The 19,458-nt window shown below is 32.5% G+C and overlaps 1 protein-coding gene across 2 annotated transcripts in view; it reads right to left on the reverse strand.

Annotated features, from left to right (window-relative positions):
- Positions 1-444: 444 nt before the first annotated feature.
- The window catches only part of LOC140040639 (synaptotagmin-6-like), a 92,592-nt gene continuing 73,578 nt past the window's right edge, over positions 445-19,458 (reverse strand). For both annotated transcript variants that reach the window (XM_072086718.1, XM_072086719.1), the window contains 4 exons: positions 12,663-13,552; positions 7,374-7,494; positions 3,295-3,466; positions 445-2,543 (listed from right to left, as the gene is read on the reverse strand). In XM_072086718.1, coding sequence (XP_071942819.1) covers positions 2,336-2,543; positions 3,295-3,466; positions 7,374-7,494; positions 12,663-13,552 — 1,391 coding nt within the window. In that variant the 3' untranslated portion in view covers positions 445-2,335. The remainder of the gene's footprint in view (positions 2,544-3,294; positions 3,467-7,373; positions 7,495-12,662; positions 13,553-19,458) is intronic.

Below are 19,458 nucleotides of genomic sequence, written 5' to 3' on the forward strand. Positions count from 1 at the left end.
TATTGACAATTTTTTCAAAAGCTAAATTAGACTTTTTTGAAGCACTTTACTGAACCATTTAAATACTCGAGAAGGTTAATGTTATGTCCCGTGTCTTCTTCATTGTTGTCAGCAGAGAATTGCCTGTCTTTACTAACAAAAGTTTCCTTCTCCATTTTAACATAATCTTCATATTTTGTAGTCTCCCAAATCAATCGTTTGTACATGATTACGTTACACACTGATAATCGGATCGTCAGTTTTCTCACAATCTACGAGCAAGCAGTAGTTTTGTTCCGGATGTCAAGGCATGTAGAACTCTACTCCTATTTCTATTGTTCAGTCCTGACCAATACACAATTTAAATCGAGGAATTGTCCCATAAAAAAAATGATAATTATGATGAGTCATGAGCCAATATATATTTTTTTGCATGCTTTATTACAAATGCACATTAAAGGTCTATCTCTACAGGTTTATAGTTGTGGCATCTTACTAAAATGTCAACACAAGTCCACTTTTCATGTTATCGTAATCTTCAGCGTTAATAATTTAGCATCTACTCATTTCAACATCCGTAGAATTCAGTAACGACTTAAAGCTAATCGTATTAATCCATGGCGGTTTATTATCGATGTAACCTCTACAACGTAAAACCAATTTTAATAATGATTAGCGTTCAGTGAACCAGGCACAGAAAAACACAGTGATAACGAATTGACATGGATCCATTTATTTACGAAGCTATAATCTTCCGTATGTAGACGTTAGGTAGTAACAACCACCATCATATACCAATCTATAAACATATCAATATTATATACAACCGTTAACATTTAGTATACCAACATAACGTACAAAAGTTATAGCACATACTAGATCCTAACATTTACTGAAAAATAAAACATCGCAACAAGGCGTTTTTGTATATTAATGCAAACATTTAGCCTAAACCTGGACGGTAATGGCAACGATTAAATCCGACTCTATTGCCTTTTTTTATTCGAAATAAACAATGTATAAAATAATGACGTAATAAATTCTGATTGAATGATCTTTATACAAATTGTTTACCGTGATACAATTTCACATAACGTACGTTATTAGCTACAGTATATAAGACAACTCCCTACTGCTTTTACAATCAACACAACTGTACGAACACAAGCATACTTGTAACGCTAGTTCAGTATCTGACTGGTGCTTCACTGTACACTTAACTATGACATATACACGAAGCAATCGCTATTTCATATGTATTAAAATTGCTTAATATTGTTATCCTTTTTGGTAGACATTTTCATCAGTTGTGGTAAGAAGGTTAAGGATTTTACAAAATCACCGGACACAATAACGCACATTGTTGGTACCAATTTCTATTCTGAAAATCGTACTATAGTTATTACTGTAGGCCTACACTTTTTATTTTCAATGTATTATTTACCGTATTTTAGCGTCGACGCGTAATTACAAATACGAAACCTGATATGGACAATCAGAAAACATAATTTTCCTCCAGGTTACAACTGAACTGATACGTAATCAGATACGTATTCATCAGATTCGCACTATTTACCCCAGTTTTGTGGTTCAAATGACAAGAATTCTCGATAAAAAGAATGTAAAAAAATTAGAAAAGGTAGAGCAGGTTTACACATATAAGTTGATGTTCTTCTGTTTATGTTTACGAAAGAACTGCAGAGAACAGTCGGTACAACAAAAAATAACATATTAACAGAACTTTATGCCACTTAATTAGGTTGAGTTGTAAATAAAACATTATTCAACAACTGTAAAAAAAACATTTTACTAATCCCAATCTTTAGATCTAAACATTACCTATAACACCTATTACCACAAACCAAACTGGAACAACGGTATAGTCGGCCGAATATATACTCTCATCTGTGTATATTATTTACAGTATCTTTCTAAACTTCTTAAATTTGACAACGTAAAATAGTATATATATCATTCTTATGCACCTTTTACAATGGTTTACAGATAGTTGTTATTGTTTTCTTATGCCATGAGTTCCAATTTGTCAGCCGCGTAAATTCGTTTTAGCGTAAATGTAAATGAAGTATGCTATCATGTCACGTGATTCTAGCCACTAGCCAAATTGTGTGTACTTTTAACATAAACAATATTTTTAATGAATGTGTTCTTTAAATAAACGTAAATTGTGTAGGCCTATAAAATGTGACAAATACAAAGTTTGGCCCTTGAACCACTATTGCCGGCCCGGTCTGTGCAACATCGTCCTCTTCGGTTAGCCTTTTGCAAAAACAGCAACTCAGCTCTGTACCTGAATTTGGTCAAGTGAAAATTCGAACCAATAAGAATGATCGAACTTTCAATCATCAGTTGATTGCTGCGGAGTTATACATCCCCTCAAACCTGTATTACCCCCAGTTAACAAGGAGGGCGTGCTTTCCATTAGTTGGTGCCATTGTGCTACCTGTTTTCGAGGTGCCTGGAGCATTTCCTGCCAGTGTTCAGAACCTTGTCCTGGTGAATTTGCTCCCACTTCACAGACTCCTATTAGTTCACTATGCCCTACCCTGTTTATATAAAAATGTAACAATTATTATGTTAACGCCTCTTTATTTTCTTGAGTATGTAATGAAATGTTTTAATAGAATCAACGTGTCATCTCAACAATAGATGAATATACATTGCTAGTAGTAGGCCTACGGTATAATTGGATTCTTAGAATAGATTGAAAACTTTTTTTCTTTAAAGACTAACAATAGACCTACTTATCTACTACCACAAAAGAGAAAAAAAAAATAGACCTACTTATTATTTACAATTATACAATTATATCCTTCTTAAAGGCTTCCCTATAACTGATTACATTTAGTTAGATAAAGGAAGAGTGAAATTTCACTCTTCCTGGTCAGATAATTAAAATAAGTCGTTATAAAAATGGACAGTTAGATACATGTTCAGAAATTCCGCAAGAGAATCAGAAAGTCATCACGTGATATTATTACGTGTGTATTTTTCAGTCGCTTTTGTATGTAATGGCCATCATACAAAAAAAAGTAAAGAGCATTTCCTGGCCAGGTGGTGTACAGTCTGCTGGTGGTCTTTTTTAGTATGAAGACAAGGTGACAATAAAGCGTCTGAGATATACTATTTACCTTCTGTTTTTTTGTTTTGGAACATTTCTAATACGTTAAGTTGTGGCATGGAGGTACAACATATATGTAAACCTCAATGGTTATAGTAATGATATTGAATCTCTGAGCTTATATTGATATCCTGTCCATGTCATAGCGCAAGAACTCCCTTTCAGTCAATACATACCAATCATGATCTACCACCGCTACGACTAGAATGATCTCATCCATACATTCTGGTGTGACGTCAAAGACCATTGCTTCATTATACACAGGATTGAGGGTGTTCTTCTTGACTGTTGTTTTCCGTTTCTTGAGACGCTTACCTTGACTTATTAAAGACACTTTGACATATGGATCTGGAATAAAGAATATCCAATTATATATAGCGTTACATATATGAAACATATTCGTTACTGAATCGAGTTTTCAAACTGAAAGTTATTATTTCTGGGCTGCTCTTTCGGTCTCTTCTATATATGTCATAGCTCTTGGGGCTCTTATTGCAATTAATTGGATTTAGCCCAAATAGTTCGTTTATTTCACAGTAAAGAGAACATTATATTTCCTTTATAACATCCTTCAACCAATCTTTGACAAGATATGTTGTTATATCCCATTACGTTTCAAAACACGCATGATTTATCCAATCTAATCATCAATGAAAGTGTCTACGGCGCAGGGTACAGTGTTATCAACTGAATAACATCGCATATTGAAGTATTAGAGCATTAATCAATTACATTGATTTGACATCACAGATTAGCTTACGGACATAAGGGTAATTTTGACACACACAAGGGAACCTAAGGCGTTAAGGAAACCAAATCTGCGAAAATTCGTGCTTAGCTAGCTGCATAAAGCATCTTTAGAATGAAAGAAACATAATTTCAAGATTATCAACATTGGACATCAGTTTGGTTTCATTATTCCAGCTATCATTATCATGCTATGACAACTCACAATTTGACAATGATATGCTCAAATTCTTGTTATTTGATTAGAAGATTGTTGATCACATGATGTTTAAGAAAAAAGACTATTACACGATCGTATGATTTGTACGAAAACAAAATCTTCTCGCGTACGAAAAAAAAAATCCCAAGGCCAACTGTGAACCTCCCTGGTGATTTTCACTAAAATTTGCTTATCTACACTAGGCATAGGACTATGTTTCGGTTGTTGACATATTATGCATAGTAATAAATAAAATGTTTTATATAAGTGGTAGAGAATACTCCATTTGTTGAAAGAGACTGTTCCGCTTCTTTAAATATAGCAATCATTCATGAAATATTTCCCACCATTCAACTCATGAAATATTCTCTACCATTCAACTAATAAACGTTGATGTAAAACGGTAGCCGATAAACATACTTTAATATTTACTATTTCTGCTTTTATGATATACTGTATTCATTTTGTTTGGATATAAATGAATATTTGAAGATGTGAGGATTTGATTAGGTAAGTACCTCATTATTATTTAACCATTTCCAGTAGTAGTGTGTATAGACGTAAACTGTGTATGTATGTACGCAAAATATCGTTATTAGAAAATAAATAATTGTGTGAGATTTGTTCGCCAAATTCATTTTCATCAGTATCTAATTTTGCATTTAGCCTTAGTATGGAGTATCAAATGTAATCTAAACGCTGCTACATAAGCATATTGAATTATATATTATACTGATATATTAATTCGTCAATATGATTCATATGGTATAGTGAATGAAATGCACAGTATTGTTGACATGGTTGGCGCTACATACAGCAACTGTCATCATCGTTTTGAAATGATTAACCTCTTGAACGCTATGCACATTATTCCTAAATACACTTAATGATCGAAATTATCACTGTAATCATTCATAAAAATTGTCCTACATTTAGCGGTTAAACAGACTGCTCCCTGTCCCAATTAAATGGTTACCAGTATTATAAGTAAACGCATTATAATAAGACTAATTAAATAGAACAACATTTTGTATGCAGTAAGTGTATTTCCATCTAAATCTCATGATTGGTTTATTACGGTTATAGTAATTAATAGTCATTTCTCTGATATCTTATTTAATATTTCAATACAGTTATACATTCCAATTTTATGTTAGTATGTCAAGGTAAGTAAAAAAACCAACCTATTTTTGCACGCCTAGCGTGGACTAAACTGTCAATTTATAATGATAATATCTACTGGACAAGAAATCGACTTCTTCAGTACACGCTTTAACTTTATTACGCTGTCTATAATTTGGTTTTATTTTTTCGGTTTATGGCAGAGATATAATTGATATCATTCTTATTGATATTTCTTGTGGTCTGCTAAACATTTCGTATACAACATTCCTTTCTTGGTCCAATTGTTCTTTTGTTTGTCGTCAGAAGTATTATTAACTAAATGTGGCCATTTCAGTCGGCTGTATTTAATTCCTGGGCTCCACTTTTTTTATTGTTCATTTAGTCGCACGTTACTACACGTTTGTCTACAGTGGAGTGCCATAGATAAGATTAATGGCATCCCCCTTAAGTTGGATATCATCTTGGGGCCATTTCATGCGTGAATGGAGACCAAGCTTATTTGACAGTGTTACGATTACAGACATACGAGGCAATTTGAAAAAAACACTATTCATAATACATTTTTTTTGGGATAGTAAATATCGGGTAGCTAAAACTTGTTTGAAGTTTAGAAAACTTAGAGATATTATGAAATAAGGTTGTGTCGAGTTATTGACAATAAATCAGATTGAACAACTTTAAGTCTATTGAAACCGACATAAATGGTTGAGTTCCCTCCGGCTTTTTAACTGATCGAATATGTATAATGGTAGTTTATGGATACTGAATCTATCGCCGAATGGTTATATTGTTCTGTTTGAAAATGTTTGAACTTACCGTTGTTTTTCAAGTGGTTGTTTAATACTGTAAATATAGGCCTAAGTATTGAATTGGGGAACAAACATTCTTGAAAATCTGTTTTAAAAGCTAGGTGCGGGCAAAAAATTTCTATTGATCATACATTCCAATAATTATCGGTCTATAGTTTCCCCTATGTTTCATAATTTTTGGGATTTTATTTGTGTTACAGGAGCTTTTTGAAAATTAGCACTTTCATATACTGATATGATAGTTCAAAATTACACAGTAAAATCTCTATTTTTTTGTACACAAATTTTGAAAATAGAGAGGTATTTTAAAAAGCTATGAAAAATAAACGGTGTGGTAAAAAATGTTATCAGATGACTAAATATAGGTAATATAACTTGAATTTTACATTTCTGGTATTTTTATTCAACTTCAGAATTTTATTTTCATGCTATAGCAAAAATTATCCACCGTATATCCACTATCTTTGTTCACCTTCTAGGGAGTCACCAGACATGTTATTACATTATGTTAACTACCTAACTACTGAAAAAAGGTCTTCCTGGTTTTTTTGGCAGAGTTTTGCCAAATTTTGTATTTGACCATATTAGGGGAAATTCATGGTTTTTCGTCTTGATTTCTGTTACAAATATTTGATTTATGTACAATTAACCAGATTTTATATTTAAAATTCATGCCTGTACCTGAGCTTTAAAAAATGTTACCGCACCATCGACACATTCTTTGTTATCAGATCAATCATTTTGCTATTTTTAATTGATAAAAATAGTAACAAGTTTATCTTATATTATAATTTCCTAGATAGGTAATACACAAATAAAATGTTTTTAATAAATATATGGTATGGCTAGTGGTTATATAATAAACTATGACGTTGTTTTTATAACGTATGGTAGAAAGAAGATTAGCATATTAATTTACGGTTTATTATCGTTGCCAGGGAATTCCATATTGAGTAAAAATACATTCATTATCTTGTACTCATGGTTGTAGGCTTTGATTAACTTAATTTAATTTTTTTTTATAATACACAGTAAACGGTCTATTTAATGCATACGTTTATTATTGTTTTAATGTTATCCTGTATTAATTAATTAATTCATCTTTTATTCCGGAGGGTACATCTATATAATAAAACATACAAAACAAAGAAAAAATTCAACCTGAAATCAATACATTTTTTCACAATCACAACCTAAAATATTAATTTGCAACGCTGGTGAATGTTGGAATGTGGAAGTACATTGTAGACTATTATTAAACTAATACAAATGTCATTAATTCTTGTTGAAACACTTATTGATGGACTTCCTTGAATACTATCTGAAGTTCCTAACTTGTTCTTAAAAAATAAATGTGTTCCTAGATGATACTTACCGGAAGCACCAGTGATATCCATGGCCCGCAGGTTCCTCGCTTTTAACACATTCAAAGTTAACCGATGGGCAGTTGGTAGAAAACATAACGAGAACATAATTTCTCCAAGGTCCGGTTTATCCTGGAAATAGAAATATGTAATGTTTAAAATAATTCATTCAAGTTTTTTCAAATTTACTCATTCTTTTCACTATGAGACAATATAAATGTTGTGATTCTTTTGTAAGTTACTAATAATTAATTTTGTAATAAAGTTCTCCAAAGACGTAGGCTACAGATTGCCAAAATATTTTCATCAGCGTAACTTTTTCCTATCTTTTTCATGCTTTTCTGCTTTTGAACCAAATAATTTGTTACTTTTTCTTGTTCTGTTTCCAATCATGTTTTGCATTCATATTATACTAAAACAGCATTTATTCAAGATCCAACAGTGTAACGATATATTTTATTTTTGTCTACACCGCAGCAGTGAAAGCTGAAATAGTTGAAATAAACGATGTTGTTTAGAGTTTTATTTGATTAGAAGAACAGATATAATAAAAAAATAAACTGTGATTCTTTTAATTACCGGTATATTTGATGGTATATTTTCATATCCAAGGTATGTATACTCCTAATGTCTTTGTTAGGACATTCACGCTAAACGGTCGTCATGTGACTTGTAATGTGTTTTTTGAACCGATTCGCAAACTCATTCAAAATGAAAACAAAGTGATAAGGTTTTCCCAAGATGCAGCGCAGAAGATTCCGAATTAGTAAGCTCATCTTCTTGGTGACCAATAACCCCAGAGACAAAATGTCTATGTTCATAATTCTTTACAATTAATGAGATTGGTTCAGACAAACATTGATATTTCCTGTTAACTGCGTGTTCATTATTGTCTTAAAACGCACCCTTCAATTATTTGTCCACATAATTAAGTTTGTGTTCACATTTATAGTTTTACGGCATTAGATATCCTTGTAGACATACGCTCATTATTGCAAATCCGCTGTTAATTTCTTGCCTCGCATGGAAAAACATTCGATGCACGAACAATAAGTTGCAATTTGCGTTTCAAATTAAATTACGTGCGAGTTATATAGAAAATATAATTGATCACATTAAACTAAGGTTGGCTATTTAAATGTAATTATAGTTTTGTAATTTTAAATATAAATCAAAATGGGCTTCAAAAGCGTTGTGGCCCAGAAAACCAGAATACATTTTAATGTTTAGAGTGTGTGAGAATGAAAGTGAGAGATGGTGAATTTGGTGCACAACAACGAGCGTCATGAAAAAAGTCAATTTTTAAGGAAGTGGTGCTACAGGACTCTTTTAGTAATATAGGAATGACGAAAAAAGAATGTGGATATAATCAAAAATGTTTATGTTTTAGGCTTAAACAGCATATTTTAAATCAGGAGCTACCCTTTTAGCAGACATTGACCGATGATTATTATACAAAACTATCAAAGCAATTTAGAGGTATATAACTGGGGCAGACCAAAATAAATATTGCTTCAATCATATAAGAACTTGATTTGAAGCATATACCTACAACACAGAATTTTTATTGAAATTATATTGTAGATAATGATATCATTTATGATTCTGAGTACTGGCAAACTAAACTGAACAACCTTCGTACTAGATTATCTGAAAACATTCATATTCTTGTCAATTACACTATAATGAGATGGCTTGTGTATATAAGCAGCACATCAATCGAACTTTTACCAACATAGGCTAAATAAATGACTTTGTTAGTAAATTTAATTATTTCTGTTATATTGATATTATGTTCAATGGTTGGTTGTTATAACCACAAAGGAGGATATAAAACATACTACATATAGATATAGAGTTTATAAACATTATTTGGATCGTTAATGGTAAGGGGGTGTATTGACATATAAAATATTGACCAAAATTGTTATTGCTAATAACGAACGTTGTGCGAATACAATCACGAAATATTCTATTTATGAAAGAAGCGTTGTTTGTGTTATGGATCATTAATTAAATAAGGTCCATGTTTCAATATCAGTAAAACATTAAGGACAGCAGCTGATGAATACTTTTATTGGTCCCATTGTTTATAATATACAGTCTGTGCGAATATTGATTGTTAGTCAAGTGGATCGCTTGTGCTAAAATAGTTAGCAGATATCACTAATTGAACATAGTTAGAACCAAGTGAACAAGGCTAATAATTTAAGACAGACTGTCTACCATGGCTTGTCGTTCTTCAGATACCGACCGACCAGAAATTAATTACGGCATTAACACATCATGAGCTGTGATAGAAGCTTGATATACAAACAGACCATGCATTAGTTATTAGTTAGTTATTTTCTGTAAATTTGGACCTGCAAGTATTACGCCATGTTTATACATGTTAATATTATGCTTGTTTTATTCTAAGTTGACATAATTAACAATCTTCAAATGCCGAGGGATATTACGGGTTATTTAATAACCCAAGTAATCCATTTCTGGAACTTGAACTCGCTCGTGTAAAACGACTATACTTAATGAAGGCGATTAAGTGTAAGCTTTGTGAACAGAGCTTCTGGACATCGATATCTTTAAATTCTAAACTTATCATCTACAGTAGTTAGTGATAAATTAAAGTGACAATCCACAGCGGTGATATGATTAAACTTCAATCCATGTGTTCATATTGGTAACAATAATGCTAATGGAATGTATAATCAGTCCCTGAATGTACAACGCGTGGTAATTTAGTACCAGTAAATCGCGTAAATGATTTTCTTTCGGTATTTTAGATTCCTGACGTTGTGCCGGCCCAGACTTCTCTGTATAAAGGCAGCGGAGGACATGGCGTAGTAGTCCTACATTGCTTTCGAAAGACAAGGCTTACATATTGTATTTAATATTAGAAAGTCAGGAAAGAGGGAGCTAAAGTGCGCTACAGTATAATCATCTACTTGCGTTAGGTTTCTATAGTTCGTGTGTAGACCTACACAATACGGATGCCCAAAATCTCCGAACAAAATTCATTCTAATATCCACTAATTCTAAAAGTTTCGAGATAGGTTATATCAATAATTATTTATTTAAGCGATAAAAATCCAGGATTTCAGATTCAGAGATTTTATAACCCCATAAAATGATATATTCATAACTTGTATGATTTGATCTAAGGGAATATCTAATGTTATGGAGTTGAACTAGTATATCCGACGATTCTAAAATTGGTCTTCCATTGGACAGAATAGAATGTTATTGCATGTATGTTCACTATCAATCATTTATTTATATAATAAAATTCAGTTACAAAGACATTTGGCTAAAACGCTACTGGCATACAATCTCAATTACTGTAGCAAAATAACATAGGTAATACATGACAAGATAAATAAGATTGGATATACGCATTAAGTTGTTGATATATGTTCGTAGGCATCAATTAGAGAATGGGCCAAATATAGGGGCTTGATGGAAGGATTTAAACATGGCGTGTAGTAAGTAGTGGGGTATTGTAGAACGTTTAATATTTGGCCTACAGTAGGAAAATATAGAGGGTTGTCTTGATTGTGTTCTAAGTTTTAGAATGTTAATAACGGGTATTGTTAAACTGGGCAAATGGTGATCTGGAGAAGGGTGTTGGAGGCTTGCGCTGTTTGCACTGCGAAATTCTGAATTTTCATAAATTGTCTTTGGTTTAACTCAAGTTGTGAAATCAATTTTAATTAAGCAATTTGGAGGATGTTTGCGCAATTGTTTAGTATACCCGAAACAGAAACTTTGAAATACGGTACGGTAGTACTTGCTTGCATGATTCTTAACAGTTTGAAATAAATTTACTACTTAATTAATTGCTTGCAGATAGATGGACTTTATGAGAATATGATAAGAATAGAATCCGGTCACGTGTGCTCGAATGCACTATTTAGTTATGTGATTGGTCCTTTTTAAAATTGTCTTTTGAACAGTGATTTATTTTTGACATTTTTTGCTTAAGCACAAATTGTTCTAGAACAAATCTTTAATTATGTCTGAATAAATCGAAGAATTATAGTTCACATTTTAAAAATCATCAATCGAATACAGGCATGGAACATTGATTTATTAAACATGAATATATAATATGCAGTTCTTGATAATCATAGTAATCAATTATTTATCTGAATTAGCACTTGAGAAAAACAAGAAAAAATGAGCTCCTGATGAATTTAATACAGTAAAAACAACTTTTATATGTATATGTATGTTTATTTGTATACATTTTAGGTTTTAGTTAAATGCATGAGGTGTATGCTATTTAGCATTAACACAATTAGCCTATACCAAACTGTATACGGTACCGTATACTATTAAAAATACCTTTTTGAGTTCAGTGGCACGTACCAACCAAAGTAAGTAATTATAAATCAATTGTTGTTGGTCTGAATAAGATTTAAGAATATTACTTCTTTAGAAAAAAAAAATATTACAACGTAAAAGATACCAGTTCCATAATAAGAATACACACAAATCTAAAACTCTGTCTACACTATCAAACTAGTTTGACAAAAAAGTGTGATGTGTCCAAATATGGTAGTGATATATCCAAATATGGCAGTGATATGACATCATCGTGTCCATATGGGCACATTATATTTTTGTCGCATAAAGTTTGAGAGTGGATACAGAGCTAAAGGCTTAGTCTAGTGTGTATATATTGTTATTTTATCTCAGTTTTCATTTATGAAAACCAAGAATGTTTTACAATCTCCAGTTCAAGGTAGCGATGTAATTGAAGACGCTGTTTAATTATAATGTCTTATTAATCTTCATCTTATTTCCAAATGATCATTAAATCTTTGGTCAATACGTCTAGAATTTTGACAAATTACTAATTAGTTTAAGGTACATATGTCTAGTAAGCATTTAAAAAAACTGATAAGGTCAGACTTCAAGTCTAGTCGCACACTTATGTTCTATAGGCTAGTAACAGTTTTTAATTTTCCATCAAAAATAAAATTATTTAATATAGGATAATTGAGAATCACTCTTAAGTATTATTTTTAATTCCACAATTTAATCAATTTGCATAAAAATATATTCAATTTGTTCTTTTTGTAAAATGCACGATTAGAATCACTGTTGTATAAATAACTCTTAGGTCTTAACTTCGCCGAATAAGTGATTACAAATTTAATTTCAGTCGCAATGTTCTAATGAAACCGAATTGTGTTAATTGAATTAACGTCGAATAGTTAATATCATTTTAAGAACAGATTGTTTACGTACATGCATAAGTTTCGATTTGGACTCTTGTTTATTATATAGCCTCTTACCTGACTTTGTGTACTGTAAATATCCAGTTGAAAAGTTCTTGCACCCCTTGTTGGATCCACTTTATTCATCAAATCATCAACAGATATTTCTCCAATTAAATCATGCCGGGAAAACCGATCAAAATCATATATTGTAAATTTGAGAGATTTTTCGGATAAATCCGAATAGGCAACATTAAATTCAAAAGTTTCGTGAAAGGTAGGGTTGCAGGTTTTCCGATGAACTTTAGTTTGGAATTTTTTACGGTCTGGATAGAGATATATTTTAACATACGGGTCTGAGGTACCGGAGAAGTCTTTGGCTGGTAGTCCCGTTGCTCTAATAACGTGAACCATTAAACTTTCGCTCGGTTGATCATATTTTAATGATACTTCCATTTTGCCACACAATTGTCCCCGGGATTCCGCCTCATTAAAAACATTACGATATAATTCTGGTCTCAAGATTCCAATTTTAGGCTCCTCTTTGAGATGTTTTTTTATTTCAAACTCTACACTTCGTGATGGGCTACCTTGTAAGGAAAGTTGTTTACGGAAGGCTTCTTGTCGCTGTTTTTGGGTAAGTAGCGGCACAGTCGCCTGTCTTGGAAGCACCTTTGCCGGTGAAGACATTGGAGAGAATGCGGTGTTGTAGTCGTTGTGATTGTTTCGTTCGATAGTCGTCGGTGATAGATCATGCATTGAAGGAGGTACCCCGTCACTCTCTACGTCAGTATCATCTTCGCTGAGGTGCCAGTACTTGCGATGTACAACCTGTGTACTTGTTGAGCGACTGAGCGATCTTGAACGTCGACATACGCAGAGAACAGATAACACAGCCACGAAAATAATCACCAACGCAGAGGTAATTGGAATCGCTACGGCTTGCCAAGGGACATGTATGACGTTACCTATGAGAGAGAAAAAAAAATGTTATTATTACATCCGTCTATTTACTTTTAAATTAAACGCCCAAAACTCATTTACACGCACTTTGTATACTTAGATTTATTAATAAACGTGGCAATCTCAATTGACTATTTAACAGGCTTCACTCAGCACGATTTGCTTTCTTTGTTATGATTTCTAATAATAGCGATTCTGTTTGATAGATAAATCAGAATAATTGACACACGACAAAATATTTGTATTGTTACTTACAGATTCTGTTGATTAGTTTTTAACTTTAGGTAGAAACTGTACATGCATTTGAAGGATGTTACACGGATACACACAACTTATACGACGTAACTCAAAGAAGCATTTATAGAATATGTCATAATGCTTTAATAGTTACATTGATAATTTGCATACCGACATTTATTAGACATGCGCATTCTTTAAAAAAATTCTATTATTATGTTGCTAGTGGGTATTTTTTTTAATCAATTTGAATCTCTATGCAGATTAAAGCAGTATAGTTGTATATCACAGATCTATTAGCAAATTTCAAGCCGATGTGCATTTTATAATTACAATCGATGCTTTAGGTAATGAAATCAGCAACAAAAAATAGGCCATACAAGAACATTGTAATTATAAGTACACATTTAATTTATCATTAGTACCAATTTTGAATATTTACTTTTTTTTTAATCTGACTGATTGGAGATGTGGGCGGAGTAATCGGCATATCAAAGTATATAATTTTTTTTAAATTTTAATTCTTTCTTTATTCAGTTGTTTTTTTACTACACGCAAGTTTATAATAATTTAGATTAATTATTGTTGGTGTTGTTGAGATTGACTTAAGCACATTACGTACGATTGAACATCAGAAGTATAGACAACGAATCAAATAAAGTCCATGTATCTTTATTCGTACATAACTCGTTGAGATTATGTAAAAGAGGATTTTAGATCTCTAACACACACTTATACATTATTTAGCCCTGACGAAGGAATCATGTTGTCTAAAAGCTTGGCATTTTTTCTGCCTGTTTACTTTATCGTTTCACTTTATCGTTTTGATTTAGCTTTCTGCTTATTATCCAGCCACTGATACCCACATCATTATCATTTTCACTTTCCAGTAATTTGCCTTTGTATTTTTATTTACTACCGGGCCTCAGCCTTAGATGACGTGCTTAAGTAAGCATATGCTCATTTCTAATAATTAATTGTTGGACGATGCGCCGAGATATGTTATTGGGTAGTAAATATAATATTTCCATTCTCTTCTTTGGTGCTTCAGAACCACCATTGTTGCTTATTACTGTTGTAGCACCCACTAACGTAACAATCAACCACTAATGTAACAATTTCATTAACCACTAATGTAACAAACTTCATTAACCACTAACGTAACAAAATGTAACCACTAACGTAAAAACAGTAGAAAATGTTAGTGGTTAAACTGTTGTTACGTTAGTTTGGAGTTGGATAGCCGAGCGGTTAGGACACTTGACTGTCATACAGATAGACAACTCCCAATCCACTCAGCTGTAAATGAGTACCTGGTTGAAAATACTAGGGAGAAAAAGGCGGCGTGGAAAGGAACTGGTCACCCTACCACATAATGCCGAGGCTTAGTACAATGAGCTCCTAACAGTTCATTTTCCTACGTTCAGAGAACACGGGACTCACCATTACCTTTTTTTTACGTTAGTGGGTAATGGTACGTTAGTGATTGATCTATGTTACGTTAGTGGTTAATGTTACGTTAGTGGTTGATGTTACGTTAGTGGTTGATGTTACGTTAGTGGTTAGGCCTAATTTTATGGTACATTAGTGGGTGATACAACTGTTCTTGTAGGGTTTTAGTAGCAATTAATACATAGACCTACATCACAACATATGTACGATCGGTGGTCATGCTGACATGTCGAAGGTGATAATGAAGACAAGTGATGATAATCATACTAATTTTCGAAGATAATACATTATAAAGCATTAGTGGAATCACAAATAACGATATTTTATATTACGGACGCTATTAGGCACATTTGTATTTTTATCTCTTCATTCACAACTGTTTTTATAATGTAAAAGTTAAATACTAAGTGTTCTATTGTATCAGATGTAATTTCTAACTTTCTAGGTTAAACTATAAGAGGCTTCAATCCGCATAAAAACTGAACTCAACAAAAGTGCTAACCTTGCCTTCAGCAACCATATTATATTCAAGCCAGGCCAGGCACCAATGTGCCGTGCACTTTTACAGTCAACAACTGTTTTGGGACAGGCTTATTAAAGGGACATCATCCCGTCAAACATGCGAGGAGCAATATATTATATTTTAACGGTCAACTCGTATTCATAGGACACACTATTAAGGTTAGTGGTTCTCTAATATTAGTATAGTATAAGTTACCAATATTTTATTTATATGACTTTAATTGAAAAGTCTTAAACAAGATGATTGTACCTTGTATGCGGATCGAAGCAACTAGGACATTTATTTTCTTAAGTAATTTTTTTCAGTCGATAAATTTATGATAGATTAAGGAAATTTTACTGAGGCAAGCCAAACAAGAGTTTCAAAGGAGGTCGTTTGTCAACAGAAACCCAGGAGAATAATGATAATAAGCGCATCATGATTAGAGTAATTAATTGATAAGAAAGAAAATACGTGACATCATCTTTGTAATTAATCAACAAAACAGTGCGAGTGAAGCAAAAATGAATAAACCTGTAATAGATTATCGGTGTAAATTTTACAGTAGCATAGGCAAGTTTTGTAATACAGTGTCATAAATGTATAATAGGCAATAAGTCTAACCCAGCCTTGGTATAATACATGCGCCATGTGATACATACGGTATGTGATTATCTTATTTTCAGAATTTGTCTGATACTGGAAAGATTTGGAGATACAGATAATCGGGAGATTAATTTATGCAAATGCGTTCCGGAGGTGCTTGGTTGGACGTGTTATGACTGCGCAGATTATTAAACTTGATATTTAAATTCTTTTAATCTAGAAAAGCTTTGTTGGAACAATGGTGGTTTTTACATATCATGCGTCACTCCATTAAGAACGAATCTTTCAATATTAAGTTAAGACAACTGTGAAGAAGAAAATCCAAAACTTCTCAACGTTCTAACGATATTTTTTAATGGAACTTAGTTTGAGCACTCGTCTATAACGATATAATAAATCCTTCTAATGAAGAGTGGATAACTCGATTAAGCGGCATTAAATATAACGATGCGTCATGTGATGTGTCCTGTATTGTTGGAATAAGGATCATCTTCTTCAACCAAGTCATGTTGCGGCATCTCAGAGCAATCAGCTTAAATGTATTGGCATATATTATAGAGATTCAATCCATCATGCGTTGCGTTGTCTTAATAAAGTTGAGAATATTTCAAACTTTAGATATATCATTCTGTCTTGTCGATTAAGCACAGATAATAAATTCTAAAAAATATAGCGAATGCTTAAAAACAATGTTTAAAAAAAATAACATCTCATTTTAGTAAATGTTTGTATTACATGCAAAAGCAGATATCGTCTTTAACAGGACGCATTACCGTGCTTATAAACATAAGTATCATGTGTGGAGTGAACCCTGGAGTTTGGGATTACTTACCTCAAAATAAAGATGTATTCATTCAGTAATAAGTAATATTATATGATACTATACAATAAAACCAGCTTATACGACCCTAACGTTGTCGTTTTGTGTTTTCACGTGATCGATAGCATCATTCATCATTGGCTATTTTTTATACGGTGAGATTTAATATTTTTTATCCAAGCACTTTCGTTTTATTACTGTCTGTGGTCATAAAAATGTTGATTGAGAATTTCAATGTTTTGATATCTTAATTGATTATAAAACATAGTCTATAAGTGCATAGTTTTTAGAATATTTAGAAATCCGAAATACGTACAGGGAACTTGCAAACAGACAGTCAATCAATGAAAATCTTTGCCGCCGAACATTGAGAGATTATTATTTTTATTATTATTACTTCACGTATGATAAAATTGATGAGCCGTGTAGGCCTAATGGATGAAGGAAAATAGTCTACATTTAAATGTTAGTACTGGGCAAACATGTTAGATCCTGTGTTTCCTGTACAAATTTGCTGTCGCCATAACAGGTCGGATCGCAAGAGGGCACGCACGAAACCAAAAGTAACCACGGTGAATCCGGAAGCGAAATCGAAATATTACGATCGAAAACCGAAATACATATTGACATATTACTCTCTTTTTTTCCCATTATTTTCTTGAATTTAGGATACTCAAGTTGATAGTAAATAAAAGTAACAATGCATAAATAATGTTTACAATACAGTGTAGTATATACATCAGTATATCTAAAATGGCTATATAAAATATCTTATCAGGAGGTGGGAACACCATGAATGATTAATAAAAAAGTATCTTATATATTGTAAATATATGAATGTACATAAAAAACTAGCACCATTCGCATTGCAGATTTTTTTTTTTCACTTTTGTTGTTTAACATAAACTGAATATATTTAAAATTAATTCATGCAATATAATTATGCTATTTTGTATGGTAAAATAAATATAATAAAACACATTTAAATCAAACCTACGGCAGTCATATTAACTACATTAGATTTAAAGACCACCCATGGATTTTGACAAAACGGTTTTTTAATTCATTATATATATTTTTTTTATAAATAGAATAGGTAGCGATGGTATATAATTGGTTTTTTGTACAATTTCCACTGCCAAGAATATAACGTTTTAGTGAATATCCGAGACAGCCAGGCTGGTATCAATGGCCCCGTTTCTGCTGCCAAAAATATACCGTATATATACGGTATATTTTATATACGGTATATTTTTTGGCAGCAGAAATGGGTCTCATAAAAAATATACCGTATATATATGCGGTATATATACCGCATAAATATCCCCATCGTTTGTGGATATTATACGGTATATTCCAAAATATACCGTATATTTCGTACCCCGTTTCTGCTGCACTCAAAATATACCGTATATGTGACCGGGCCCATGACACGAGGTCAAAAACTAACAGAGCGTGACGCGTTTGTTTGGGTTTTCTGCTGCATTGACACACACGTGTATAATAAGCAAGCAACAGATCAAAATATCACTGTGGACTGAAGAAATAACTATTTTTGCAATTCAATTGTGGGGAGAAGCGAAGGTTGGGGGGAGACTACATGGCAACAGAAGAGATACCGAGATTTATAGGTCAATCCATACTTCCGTCTCACAAAATGCATTTTGGGTATATGAAAGCCAACTTTTTTTACAGCCCACCCACGAAGTATGTGCAGCGGAAACGGTGCACGAATTTCATATACGGTATATTTATACGGTATATTTATACGGTATATTTGGGATTGGCAGCAGAAACAGGGCCAAAGACGGTTATTTCCACAAACGTGTATTGCATTACGTCCGCCCACCTCAGAATTCATAGTTCAAAAATGTGAAATCAATGTATTTCATTGTCAAAATGGCATTCCGTCTGTAATCATAAAATACAGATATGCATAGCAAAAATAAGGTCACGAAGGCTCATTGTATGTGACCTTTATATTTCATCACATTAACCAATCAAACTTGAGCCACATCAATATTCTTATTTTTTCAATTTTGAAGACAAAATAATGATTAAAATTGTAGCGTACACTTCTAGATTGATGTATACGATATGTTTGAAGCATGAACTTCCTGAAGCTGCAGGCTGTGGTCGATCATGTGTCCGGGGCAAGACAATAAATTTTATCTCACGTACGTGTTGACACAAGTATTTTGAATGAAACGTATTTCACATATTAGCAAACGTGAACCATTAATTTGTTTGGTTTGGATTTGTTTCATAGTTTTTCGAGTAATTTTTTGTCAGAA

The sequence above is a fragment of the Antedon mediterranea genome, chromosome 2, assembly GCF_964355755.1.
Source record: "Antedon mediterranea chromosome 2, ecAntMedi1.1, whole genome shotgun sequence".
Classification (NCBI taxonomy): Eukaryota; Metazoa; Echinodermata; class Crinoidea; order Comatulida; family Antedonidae; genus Antedon; species Antedon mediterranea.